The following is a 12,534-nucleotide window of genomic DNA, read 5'->3' on the forward strand; positions in this document are numbered from 1 at the left end:
TCCATTTCTGCTCTATCCACTGCATAATTTTTTCCTCCTTCTTAAAACCAATTTTTTAAATAGTTAACTTTTGCAAATAAAAATTTTATTCACTAATTCATGTCATTATTTTTACATGATTTTGTGACTGGTTTTTTTGGAGAAAATTTGAAAGACTAATTTAAAGTCATGATAGAAACAACATGAGAATTAAATAATGTCAGATAGATCTAGAATCAAGACCATCATTCTCTATGTGCCGGCCACATAGGAGTTGGTACTACTAGAAAGAGCTGGACAGTGTGCTGAGTTTGACTATGATGTTAGCATAGTGTTTTCAGTCTCTACAAAGAAAGAAAATGATATATATTACTCTCTAGAGACTTTTCAAATCAAAAAGAACTGTTAGGACTTATGAAAGATGATTGTCAGGCTCTACTTTATCTAGAGATACTTGCGTTGAGAATTCAGTATTTGAAATCTATCATATCTTTGTTGCCTATGATGATTTTATTTAGTAGCTTCAAAGAAAATAAATGTACCCCTCATACCCTTAGTTTTTTTCCAGATGCTCAGAATTTTTTTGTTTTTTATGAGAAGGAAAAAGAAGTTTATTAATTTGCTGCAAAGATAAGGAGGTTGGCAGACTTCTGTCTTAAAGTACCAACGTCCTCGCTCAGAATTAAGTTTAGCTGTTCAACATTTATTCTCTTCCATTGCTAGGAAAGGGTATGCCTACATCTACATAGGCAATAACTTTTATTCCCTTCTACTTATGCTTAGAGGTTTCTCTTCATTTCACTCCCTCCTGCTTTTTGGGACTGCCATACTAACGTTTTACACTTTACTTTTTAAATTCCATTTATTATGTTACTATTGGTTAAACATGAATATTCTGTGGCATTAGAAAGAGAGTGAGAAGTGGTCCAGCCTCTAGATTAAATAGTTCATTTCACTTATGGTTTGGCCCAGGTAGTACAAAATCAGGACCTAGCAATATTTATAATTGTTATGCCTATAGGTACCTGCTTTTAGCAGAATACCCCCACATCCTTCTGAGGGGCTGTTAGATGAGACATCCCTACAAAGGGGATCTGGTGCTTACACCTGCATTGCCTCTACTCAGCAGGGGAGCCTGCAGTGGCCAGCAGATTCCAGCAGCCATGCCACTGCAACTGGACTGACTGTGCACATGGTAAGGACTGTGGACAGAATCCATGTGTTTACGCATTAGAGTGAATATGAAGGGCTTATCAGGCCCTGCCTCTGCTGAGATAATTTGTTAGAATTAATGAATAACAACAATATTAGAATCTATACTCTTTGAAAAAGTAATTTTGTTTTTTTGGAATATACCAGAATGATAGCCAATTTTTAAATTTTATTCGTTTTTGATAAAAGAACTAAGACTTTCTCTCCTTTTATACTTTTCTGAATTTCCCAAGTGTTTTTTAGTCAGCATGTGTTAATATTACACATACATTATTTAACAAGTCTTACTAATTTGTGTATTTATCATTTTAGAACTTTAGTCAAGATAATCTATTTTGCTTTTTTCAATCTCACTACAAAATTGAATAACCAAAGACATCCAAGATAAAAAATTAACCAACCATAATTTTGATACCTAGTCAAACCATATTTTTGTTTATCTTTTTAGTCATTGTCTAGATGCATACTCAATTTTTGTGTTTTCCATGTAATTATAGGACTTTATATCCTATGTTTTCATTTAAATATCATTTTGTGAGTATTTAGCCTTTTTTGTTATCATTGGTTTTATTGGTCTCCTAGAACTAACAATGTTAAAAGCCTGGTGTGTGTCCCCTACATTTCTCTTTACTTGTATAGTCACATATACACATATGGGAAGCTCAGGTTTTTATTTTGTGAAAATGAAATCATATTCTACAACTTGCTTTTATTATTGGTGCCACAGGTCATCAGGCAGAAGTTAGCTCATTAATACATACATGACAATATAAGTTGCTCTTTCAAAGTCTCATTTTAGTTTTAAATTTTGTTTCTATGATTTGAGTGAAACAAAATAAATGAAATGACAAAGCCACTTTAAAATACTTAGGTTATACTTGGATTTTGGTACATTTGATCAATTGACTATGAGAGGTCTTGGAACCAGTTTGTTTCTAGATATGGGTATATTTATTCAGCTCAACATAAAGCTCTAATAGGTTCAAAAGGCCCTTTAAATTGTAGGCTCACCCTTCCCATTTGCAGTTTATACATCTGTCTGCTGTTAGCATGCAGTCTGGGCAGGGGCCATAACAGATGCATCATTAATTTTACCTCTCAAATTATGTATCATCTAAGCATTTTGATATGTCTGCCATTCAGATACAGATATGGAAGTTGATGTGCAAACAAACTGAAGTAATGTCTCTCTGTTAAAGACCTTCCCAAAGTCTTTCTGAGCAGCTGAATTAGCTGAGTGTGCAGTAAGGATATCTGTGTTTTGATCCCGACTGCCACTGCCTGGTTGTGTGACCTTGGCAAGTCACTTTCCTTCTCTCGCTTTTCAGTTCCATCAGCAGAATAAAGGAGTTGGACTAAATGAATTCTCCAGTCTCTTCTTCTCAATTCAGTTGTTCTTTGATTTTTGTATTTTCCCTTGTGTTTGTGCTCAGCCAAAGGTCCAGTGACAGGAAGATGAAACCTTACCAACGAAGGAAGCTCCAGAGTTTGCTTCTCATTTAATTCTCATAACAGTGAAGGGTTAGACTTGAGCTAGGTACACATAAATAAAAATAGTTTGTTACCCTGATTTCCAGTTGAGCCTTACTATGGTTTGTGAAGGTAAGTTTGGAGTAGGGACCCAAGGGTGGGATTGCAGGTAGAATGTGAAGCATATCATCCTTAGGAATTGAATAAGCCCAGGAGTTGGGGTAAGAATATCCTTTATTCCCCAAACATTTTTTTTCTCCGTCAGGTCCTGAAACTTGAACCCTCTTCGGAGTGTATGCCTCTGCTCTTTTGTGATGCCCCGGCATACACTATGCTGGGGACATCACACCAGCCATGGAACCTGCCCAGGAGTCAGGAGGCAGCCTGTAGGGGCAAGGTAAGTGCGCTGGTTTGTTTTGTAGCTATGTTGTGTGGCTTTGTGAAATGTTAAATATATGCCTTTATGCCCTTTGGGATATATAGTGGCATTTAATCATTATATCCCAAGAAGCATAATAGTTTTAATTGTGCAAAACCGCACAATATAGTTAAAAAATACAACCAAAAGCACAACCCTTATGCATATCTTTAAAGGCTGACTGCATATTCCTGAAAGGTTCCATGGCTGGTGTCGCATCTCTTGCATAGTGTTTGTGAGAGCTGTTGATCCCCTCGGGGCAGCCCACCCACACGGCACCTCAGAAGTGGGGAGCAGTGAGTTTTCATGTGATTTTTGTGCCTCCTTTCAGTGTATTTGGCATGGAAACTAGACTTGAAGATTCTTTTTGCAGGATGCCTTTAACCTTAGCTTTAATGGCTGCAGAATGTTTGTGTTTGATAAAAAAAAAAGTGAGTGAATGGTGGCTCTTTGGGCTGACTTGCCTTCTAGTACTTAGGATGTGAGAGTATTCACCCTTCTGTTTAGGGGTGCAGGACAATGTGTGTGGGTGTGTTCATGAACATCTGGCCACAGAATGGTATGACTGATTTATTTACATGTGAATAATAGCTGACACGGCTTTCTGAATTGTGGAAAAAACAGATTCATCGAACAGGCCACATCGGACAGTGTTCACCCGAGCCATCGAGGCATGTGATCTCCACTGGCAGGATAGCCACTTGCAGCACATTATCAGCAGTGACCTATACACCAACTACTGTTACCATGACGACACTGAAAACTCCCTCTTTGACTCCCGCGGGTGGCCCCTCTGGCATGGTAAGTGGCCAAACCGGAAAGACATTTCCATGACTTACTTCTTTGTTTAGTTTCTATAGCATTATTGGAGTGGGAGGTGGAGAATCCTGGGATTCAATGGGAGATGGATGAATGCTTGGCAATAGGAGCTGAGTTTTTCATTCAAATCCAAGTTCAGAAATGGTTTCTCGTGCCTTTTTAATAGTATTTTGGGAGAAACATCTTACTATTAAATCCGTTTTTATAGATATATCTGACAGTGGCAACTTTACCCCCCGACTTTCTGTTTTAGAACATGTTCCTACAGCCTGTGCGAGAGTGGACGCATTACGTTCTCATGGGTACCCCAGAGAAGCACTGAGACTTGCAATAGCTATTGTTAATACGTTAAGGCGACAGCAACAGAAACAGTTGGAAATGTTCCGAACTCAAAAAAAAGGTGAATGTGAAGGAGTTTGTTTCCATTGGGATGGGATTCTTGGTGACGACATCACTGAGTTTTGTGTTCTTCTGGGAGAGATGGCTTTTAAAACTAGAGACAGAGATGGCTTTACTCACCACTCATTAAAAATATTTAAGAGCTGATATGGGAGAAATTTTAGGCATTTTGTTTCTTAGTTGAATGTTATAAGAAAAGATTTATCTTAAAAACTCCTAGGTTAGTTAACTTTTTAAGGAGGAGAATTTTTAATGTTTTAATAACTATTTAGTGTGTCTAGATTATTTAAAATTCATGTTAGCCAAATATCTTGTTTTGTGAAGTGCATTTGAATTCTAACCATAAAGACTGAGGGTGGGGGTCAATTGTCCATGCCCGAGTCCCAGCAATAGGTCCCAGCTGTGTGACCTTAGGCAATGACTTGATCTCTCTGTGATTTAGAGTTCTCTTATAGAATGAAGCTTAGTAGAGGGCCTATCTCTTAAGAGTTGTTGAGAAGATTAAACCAGTTAATTTCTGTAAAGCACTTAAAACAAGGCCTGGCACAATGTGTATGCACTCTAAAACTTTTTAGCTGTAATAATTTGTACATAAGGACATGTTATTTATTTAAAGTGACCAGACAGAACTCTTGGATTTTTCAAGTTCTGTAAAATGACCTTTGATGAGCTGTCAAGTAAGAACACATTTGTCTTCTCTTTATCCCAGTTTATTAATCTTTCAAATTTTGAATAAGCATCACTAAGTAATAGTACAATTGAAAGGGTTGTTATTACATGCATAAGACCCTGATCAGATAAAAAATTGTTTACGCTTTTTCCGATTAATCCATGTACTTCTTGTTCCTTCTGTAAGTATAAATTTTATTTTTATGTTTCTTTGGCAAGTTTGTTTTGTTTTCACTCTGATTCTATTTTTTATTAAGAGGAATAGTTTCAGTTAAGGGGATTTTCATTTGGTTTTTTTTGTGGTTTTTTCTTTTTTCTTTTTTTGGTTATGTTTTTGCTTTTAATCCTTGGGTGATTATACACATACTAGAGTACAGCTAAGCATTATTAAAAGTTGTTGAAACAGGCTGGAGGTTGGAACAAGTGTTTGTTGTAATTTTTAATGTCCTCTATATGGAAAGTATTATGATTGTTAACTAACACTATTATTTATATGGTGAAAGAAAATTACAGAGTTACAATTTAAACCAAAGAAAGGGAGGAGCTCAGATGGTATTGGCATGTAATATAATCCTTACTTTGTCCAGTTCTTCACATTGTCACTGGTGTTTGCATGCTGTATTGCTAGGTTCTTTGCAAAATTTTTCTGAAATCCTTCCCCCAATATACACACAATCTATGAACAAAGGCATTTACTTCTGAATAGTATAAAGGATAATATTCAGACAGTGTAGCACTTATTACACTGCAGAAAGAGATCTAGTTCATGATGATCATCTGATTTTTAAAAAACATTACCATAAATTTTAAATCACATCAAGAAATAATGGTTTTAAAAATCTGTTTAGTAAAAGGGTTGGAATATCTTGAAAGGGGGAGGATAAAAATATGAGTTCATTTAGTTAGAATATATATTAAGTGTATAATTGCCTCTAGGCCATTCTTAGAGTTATTTCTTTTTTATTCTGCAAGCAATGAAAACTTTTATTTCAGACCATTCTTAAGTATTACAAGGACTACATATTTATATCTGTATCTTTCCCTACTTTTCTTGTTATTATTTGTCTATATTTAAAGAATAGGCTTTTCATAGCTGTTTCAAGTCCAAAGTGCCATAACAATTAACCTGTTATAGACCAAGATTAGTAAATGCAATATCTTGTACATTTTCAGTACTGTTTGGCATGATGTGTTAGCTTCTTGCTTCTGAAAAAACTATACTCCTTATTTATTTGTTTATTTATTTATTCCATTTCCTCAATTTCCACCACTTAACTCTACTGATTTGTTTGTATGAGCACATTTCCCTTAACCACATCCATATTTTTTAATTGAACATATATATTTGATTGTTCCCAAGTGTAATGCTGATTTTTTTTTTCAATACTGGTTATGTTAATGAAAGCCAGTGACAGAAACCAAAGTAGGGAAGGACCTTTCCAAGGAATCTAGGCGTGACTGGAATTAAATTTTAATACATTGTGCCAAACTATTTTTTATTTTTATATACTAATAGTTGATAGTTCAAAATCAGAAGACTTCTGAAGGAATTTTGGGTTCATGAAATGGCTCTACAGCTATTTTCAAGCCAATTTTTTTCTTGTAAATTATATACTGTGTATAGATTTTATTGTATTTTCCTTTAAGTAAAGAAGGAGCTACTATTATTTATTACTTTAGTGAACACTTAAATGCAGAATATTGCATTATTTACAACAATGGAATATGTCTTAAAATATTTGTAGCTTTTTTCTCAGCATTCCATAATTTAACTTGAAAGGGCTAACATTCTGTGAAGAAAATTAAAAGAATATGTTTCATCTAAATTATGTTATCTTCTGCTATTGTTCCCCTTTGTGGCAAAGGTACTCTCTCTCATATGGTTTACGAATCCACAGTAAGAAAGACTTTCAAAAGACAATAAGGGGATAACTTGGTGATATGCATATGGGAGTGTAAGTCTAATCTAGGCTACAGCTGTCCTCAAATCCTCAATTTAGAAGACCCAGTGAACACTGACTTCAAGAGATATCTTCATTTCTTTTCTTTTTCTTTTCTTTTTTTTTTTTTTTTTGAAGCAGCATCTAGTTCTGTGGCCCTGGCTAGAGTGCAGTGGCATCATCATAACTTGCTGCAACCTGAAACTCCTGGGCTCAAGTGATCCTCCTGCCTCAGCCTCCAGAGTGCTAGGATTATAGGCATGCGCTTCTGTGCCTGCCCATCTTTCTAATATAGTTGTAGAATTACCAATTGATAATTCCAGTGGGACTTCTTAGTCCTCTTAATGCCCCTCCTAGGGAAGTTGGGGGAGTTTTCCCTAGCTTCCCAGAAGAAAATTTGGAATTTATTTTTCCCCATACATGATTAGAAATTATAAGTAGTAATATTGAGTTAGTAACTCAGTACCCCGGACACGAGAATTAAATAGATGCTTGAAACTTATCCTGGGAATTAGTACCATTTATATTGATTTACAAATGAACCTTTAGAATTCATAATAGTCCATAAGTTGGGGATGGTACTTGTTGATTGGTTCCTTAATTAAAAGGGAATTTCCTACTGAATTCACTACTAATTAGTCAAGATGCTGCTACTAAATGGTAAAGCCTCTCTTCTCCCCACCTCTCTCCTTTCATCTTCCTTCTACTCCCCATCCCTCAATTCCGTTTTCTTACACAGAGCTACCCCATAAAAGTATAACCTCGATCACCAATCTGGAGGGCTGGGTCGGACATCCCCTGGACCCTGTGGGCACTCTCTTCAGTAGCCTTATGGAAGCCTGCCGCATTGATGATGAGAACTTCTCTGGGCTCTCAGATTTTACAGGTAAAGCCATTGACATTTATCTCATGTGCTTTTTTTCCCTAAATGCTGAATGGCATTAGATTTTGTTTTTCCTTACAGTATGGTTTATGTATCCATGTAGTTAACAGTACTTGTGGTTAGCAAGAGAGCAAGGAAATGGGCACCCCACACATTTCAGGCAGGCTGCTAACAAACTGGGAAAAATCTTAGAGTTGACAGTTGGCAGCATGTGTCAAGAACCTTAGAAATATTTACTCTCTTCTAACAGTGATTCTGCATATAAGAATTTACCTGCATTATGATTATTTTCTAGCATAAAGATATAAAATAGGGATGTGATCATAGCATTGGTACTAGGAAATTTAGTTTAGGTGCTTTTTAAATTTGTCTTTGCATTGAAAGTGACATGTCAATTAAATTTTTTAGTCTATTTTAAATGCCATTTAAAACTGTTTTACCATACATTCCTTTAAAGCTGTGTTTTGAGATTTTTCTTTGGCCCCTTAAGACTTAAGAATCATCCCTCAAAAGACTGACTGTCCAAGAGCAGTGGGTGGAGCTAAGGAAGGGGGTAAGGATTGTCCCTTTGTTGCTTCCATGGCTGGGTAAGCTCAGATAGTTAATTATCTTGCCCGTTTCATAATTTCCCCTGTAGTGGTTGCCTTAATAGATTATGGGTGACCCAAACGCTGTCAGGAGAGTGAAAGGTATGAGTCTGAATTCACTTTCCTTGGGAGTTTGATGGTTGAAGTTAGTTATAATTTCTAATAAAAGCACCTTAATAGAGACAAGAGAATACTCAAAGAATCACTCCTTTTGTAATAACTGATGACTCTTAGATAACAAAAAGAACCTTGAAATCTTGTTATGTATATTGTGTTCCCTACTGTTTTCATTATAAATTTCAACATTGTAATAAAATTATGAAAACTTTCTAAATACCAGGATTCAAAAAAATTATTAGCCATTACAGTTGTCTTGTAATTTTACTATGGTGTAATTAAAATTATTTTCTCTTAAATAAATATTCTTGGTATTATGTCCTCCTAGATTTACAGTTTTCCTTGGTGATTCATTTTCAATGGGAGAAAAATATATGTAATATCCTAGCTCCCAAACATACATATTCAATTAATCATAGTCATTTTTAAAAAGATATTAGAAAGCTATGTACTTTAGCCTAAAAAAATCATTGTTTTCTGGCTTTCTCAGCATTAAGTCAATAATTCATTTACTAGCGCTGAGTAGAATAAATATTTGTACCTATCATAGCTCCTACAGAAGTAGTTTCTGAACTTTGATCTCTTTTGTGGTATTTTACAGAGAATATGGGACAGTGCAAGTCTCTGGAATACCAGCATTTACCTGCACACAAATTCTTAGAAGAAGGGGAATCCTATTTAACGCTGGCTGTGGAAGTAGCCCTGATAGGGCTTGGACAGCAGCGTATCATGCCTGATGGGCTATACACACAAGAGAAAGTTTGCCGGAATGAGGAGCAGCTCATTTCTAAGCTTCAGGAAATTGAATTGGATGACACACTGGTGAAAATTTTTCGCAAGCAAGCAGTCTTCCTATTAGAAGGTAGCTTGACAAAGAAGTTTTCCACTTATTTAGCCAATTTGATTTAGGTGCTAATCTTTCTTATTTCGAGTACTGTCTGAATTCATTTAATATGGTAGTTATCCTGATTGTTATGGTCATGGAGTGTCAAAGACATGTTCACTGTCTAAAAAGTAGTGTCACTGAATAAAAAAGTACGGATGTTTAGATTTGTATCATTTGATTTAGGTGGTTATATAGGATAGCTTGTTAGAAATCAGCCTCATTTAATGCCACAAAGCTTTGAAAAGGACCAGTTTTGTTTATGTTTTTGAGGCAGAGTCTCACTCTGTTGCCTGAGCTAGAGGGCCATGGCGTCAGCCTAGCTCACAGCAACCTCAAACTCCTGGGCTCAAGCCATCCTTCTGCCTTAGCCTCCTGAGTAGCTGAACTACAGGCATGCATCACCATGCCCAGCTAAATTTTTCTATTTTTGGTAGAGACGAGGTCTCGCTCTGGCTCAGGCCGGGCTTGAACTCCTGACCTTGAGCGATCCTCCTGCCTCAGCCTCCCAGAGTGCTAGCATTATAGGCATGAGCCACCAAGACCGGCCAAAAAGAACCAGTTTTATTTAGGCTGTATTGTTCCTGAGATAAATGTAATTTTGATAGTGAGTTATTACTGTTGGCCATGTTCCTGTTTGCTTGATCAATTAAATAATAAAATAGAAATTGGTTGGCATTCTTCCAAGTTAATTGGCTGTTACATGATGTCTGGGTTTTGAATATGTCGTATACACACACTAACAAAGGACTAAAGGCTGCAGGAGTGAATTTCCTCTGTGCTGACCAGTTATTTCAGATCATTCATTAGGCATAGATTCACCAAGTAAAAAGTTTTATAGGATCTGTAAGGCAAAGTCTAATTTTCTTCTTTTAATAAGCTCAGGATTTAAAGGGCCTGACAAATTTTGGCTAGCACTATTTTTCAGATTTTTTTTTTCTCAAAAAGGCTAAATATAAATAGTATAGTAGTCTAATCTTTTGTTGAAATTTAGGTGATATCTAATTGATGAAATTGCTTCTATCTCTGAAATACATATGTGTTGTCATGGGATTCTTTATGATTGAAAGGTTCATAAAGTATCGTATCTTTATCTCATATTCAGAACTGCTACATAGAGGGAAGGGATTTAGAGAAAATAGCATTTCAAAACCTCTTGTTTGTCCAAAGCAAAAGATCTATTTGAAAGAAAATATTTTCTTCAAATACATTATACATTTGTATGTTTCAGAAATGCATTTTAAAGGGAAAATGTTCTTACGGTGTAAACCTTCTTAATAGTATCCTTAATTTTGGTAAAAATTCCTAATATCAATTTTTTGAAACACCATCCAGAAGTTGTTTGTTTTTCTCCTAAAGATAAAAATTCCATCTTAGCAAATTTCAAGAGTGATCCTCATTATTTAATTACTATTTTTTCCCATAGTTTCCTTCTGCATAATTTTTTTATATATAAGTAATTTCATTGGCCACAACCATTTCTTTAATGCCTGTCACTGGCTTTGCTAACTGACTTTTGATTTCCATTATACTGAAATTTAGGAAGAGGTTGTGTGGTTTTCAAAGCTGACAGTGTATGGTATCTATCATTTACCTTTCTAAATATGTCTCCATGTTCATTACTCATGTTTATTTTTGAACTTTGTCGTAGTCTCTGATTAGTCTATCCATCCCCTCAAATATTTTTATGAAAACTGTGTTAGCGAAAAAGCACTGTTGACTCACCTCTGCCTGCTCTCCTTTCCCATCCCTGCAAAGAAGCCCACAAAGAGTGGGTAGGTGCAGGACAGGAAGCAGTCCAAGGTGAGGGGGCTAAGGGACCATTTCTATAAACTCCAGAAGATACGAGCTCAGTGACTGAGTTAACCATACTCAGGCACTAAGTTCTTCATGTATTTATACTCTTTGACAATTTCAGGGGCAAATTAGCTAGCAGGCCCAGATATCTGAAAAGAAGAAAGCAGTAACCCATTATTTTTTGCTGTGTATTAATCTTTCCTGGCCACAATACTAGATGGATCAGTTGGTATGTTGGAAACTCACCTCTGGGGAAACTTAGTGCAAATGTCAGTTTTTCATTATTTGGTACACTGGAGTTCAAAGATTACCCTAATTATTAATCCACAAATAATTCTATGATATCTGACTGAATGTTTTGCTTGTTGGAAGGTAACATAACAAAGTGTTGATTATGTATCCTGGCTTTCCATGAATAGTACAAAAAGATAACTTGATTGTTTAAAAAGAAACATTGAAAGGAAATGGAGAAGAAATGAATATATGGATAATCTACAGATTTGCTATAATTAGTCCTTAAGTAAAATAGAGTTAGTGTCTTAGTCCACTTGGGCTGCCATAACAAAATACCATAGACTGAGTGGCTTATACAACAGAAATTTATTTCTCACAATTCTGGAGGCTGGGAAGTTCAAGATCATGGTGCTGGCCATTTGGCTTCTGGTGAGGGCCCTCTTCCTGGCTTGAAGACAGCCACCTTTTCTGTGTTCTCACATGACACAGAGAGAGCAAGCTCTCCAGTATCTCTTCTTATAAGGATGCTAATCCTGTTGGATCAGGATTCCCACCCTTATGACCTCATTTAACTTTCATTACTTTCAAAAAGGTCCTATCTCCAGCTTAGTCACATTAGGGTTTAGGGCTTCAATGTGAAATGTGGGAACGCACACGTATTTAGTAACATCAATAATGTAGATGTTCTATATGAACTAAAAGTGCAAGTATAATGCCATATCAACTTTTGAAGAATATTAAATCACTAAAACATTTTAAAATGTCTTAAAGAAAAGAAAAGGATTAATGGATATGATAAAATTAGAAATTTAGGTTGAATTTTAATTTGTCTAGGTAAAAAATAAATCATTTATGTGGTTTTTAAAGTACTGGAATAATTCAAAAATACTAACCAAAAGCCCAATTGGATTTTTAAAAATAACCTCCATTAACATAGTCTAGAATGGATCTTGCTCCTACCCGTCGCCCAGTTCAGTAACTCCTCTTAGCATTTCTTCTGAACTGCATTTCTTGTATTCTAAAGTCTTCACCAGACTGATTTTCTTTTCATGGAAAACAAATATAGTATGTTCTCTGAGCAGCAGTGTGTCATGGTTCATAATTCTAGAAATCGTAAAACAGATGTT

The 12,534-nt window shown here is 35.8% G+C and overlaps 1 protein-coding gene across 1 annotated transcript in view; it reads left to right on the forward strand.

Annotated features, from left to right (window-relative positions):
- Nucleotides 1–12,534, forward strand: part of ZSWIM6 (zinc finger SWIM-type containing 6) — a 179,777-nt gene that overhangs the window by 154,821 nt on the left and 12,422 nt on the right. Inside the window, exons 6-9 of the mRNA XM_020289985.2 lie at nt 3,704–3,880; nt 4,152–4,298; nt 7,646–7,792; nt 9,095–9,355. Of these exons, the coding sequence (XP_020145574.2) occupies nt 3,704–3,880; nt 4,152–4,298; nt 7,646–7,792; nt 9,095–9,355 (732 nt within the window). The remainder of the gene's footprint in view (nt 1–3,703; nt 3,881–4,151; nt 4,299–7,645; nt 7,793–9,094; nt 9,356–12,534) is intronic.

This window comes from Microcebus murinus, chromosome 11 (genome assembly GCF_040939455.1).
Source record: "Microcebus murinus isolate Inina chromosome 11, M.murinus_Inina_mat1.0, whole genome shotgun sequence".
NCBI classification, from domain to species: Eukaryota; Metazoa; Chordata; class Mammalia; order Primates; family Cheirogaleidae; genus Microcebus; species Microcebus murinus.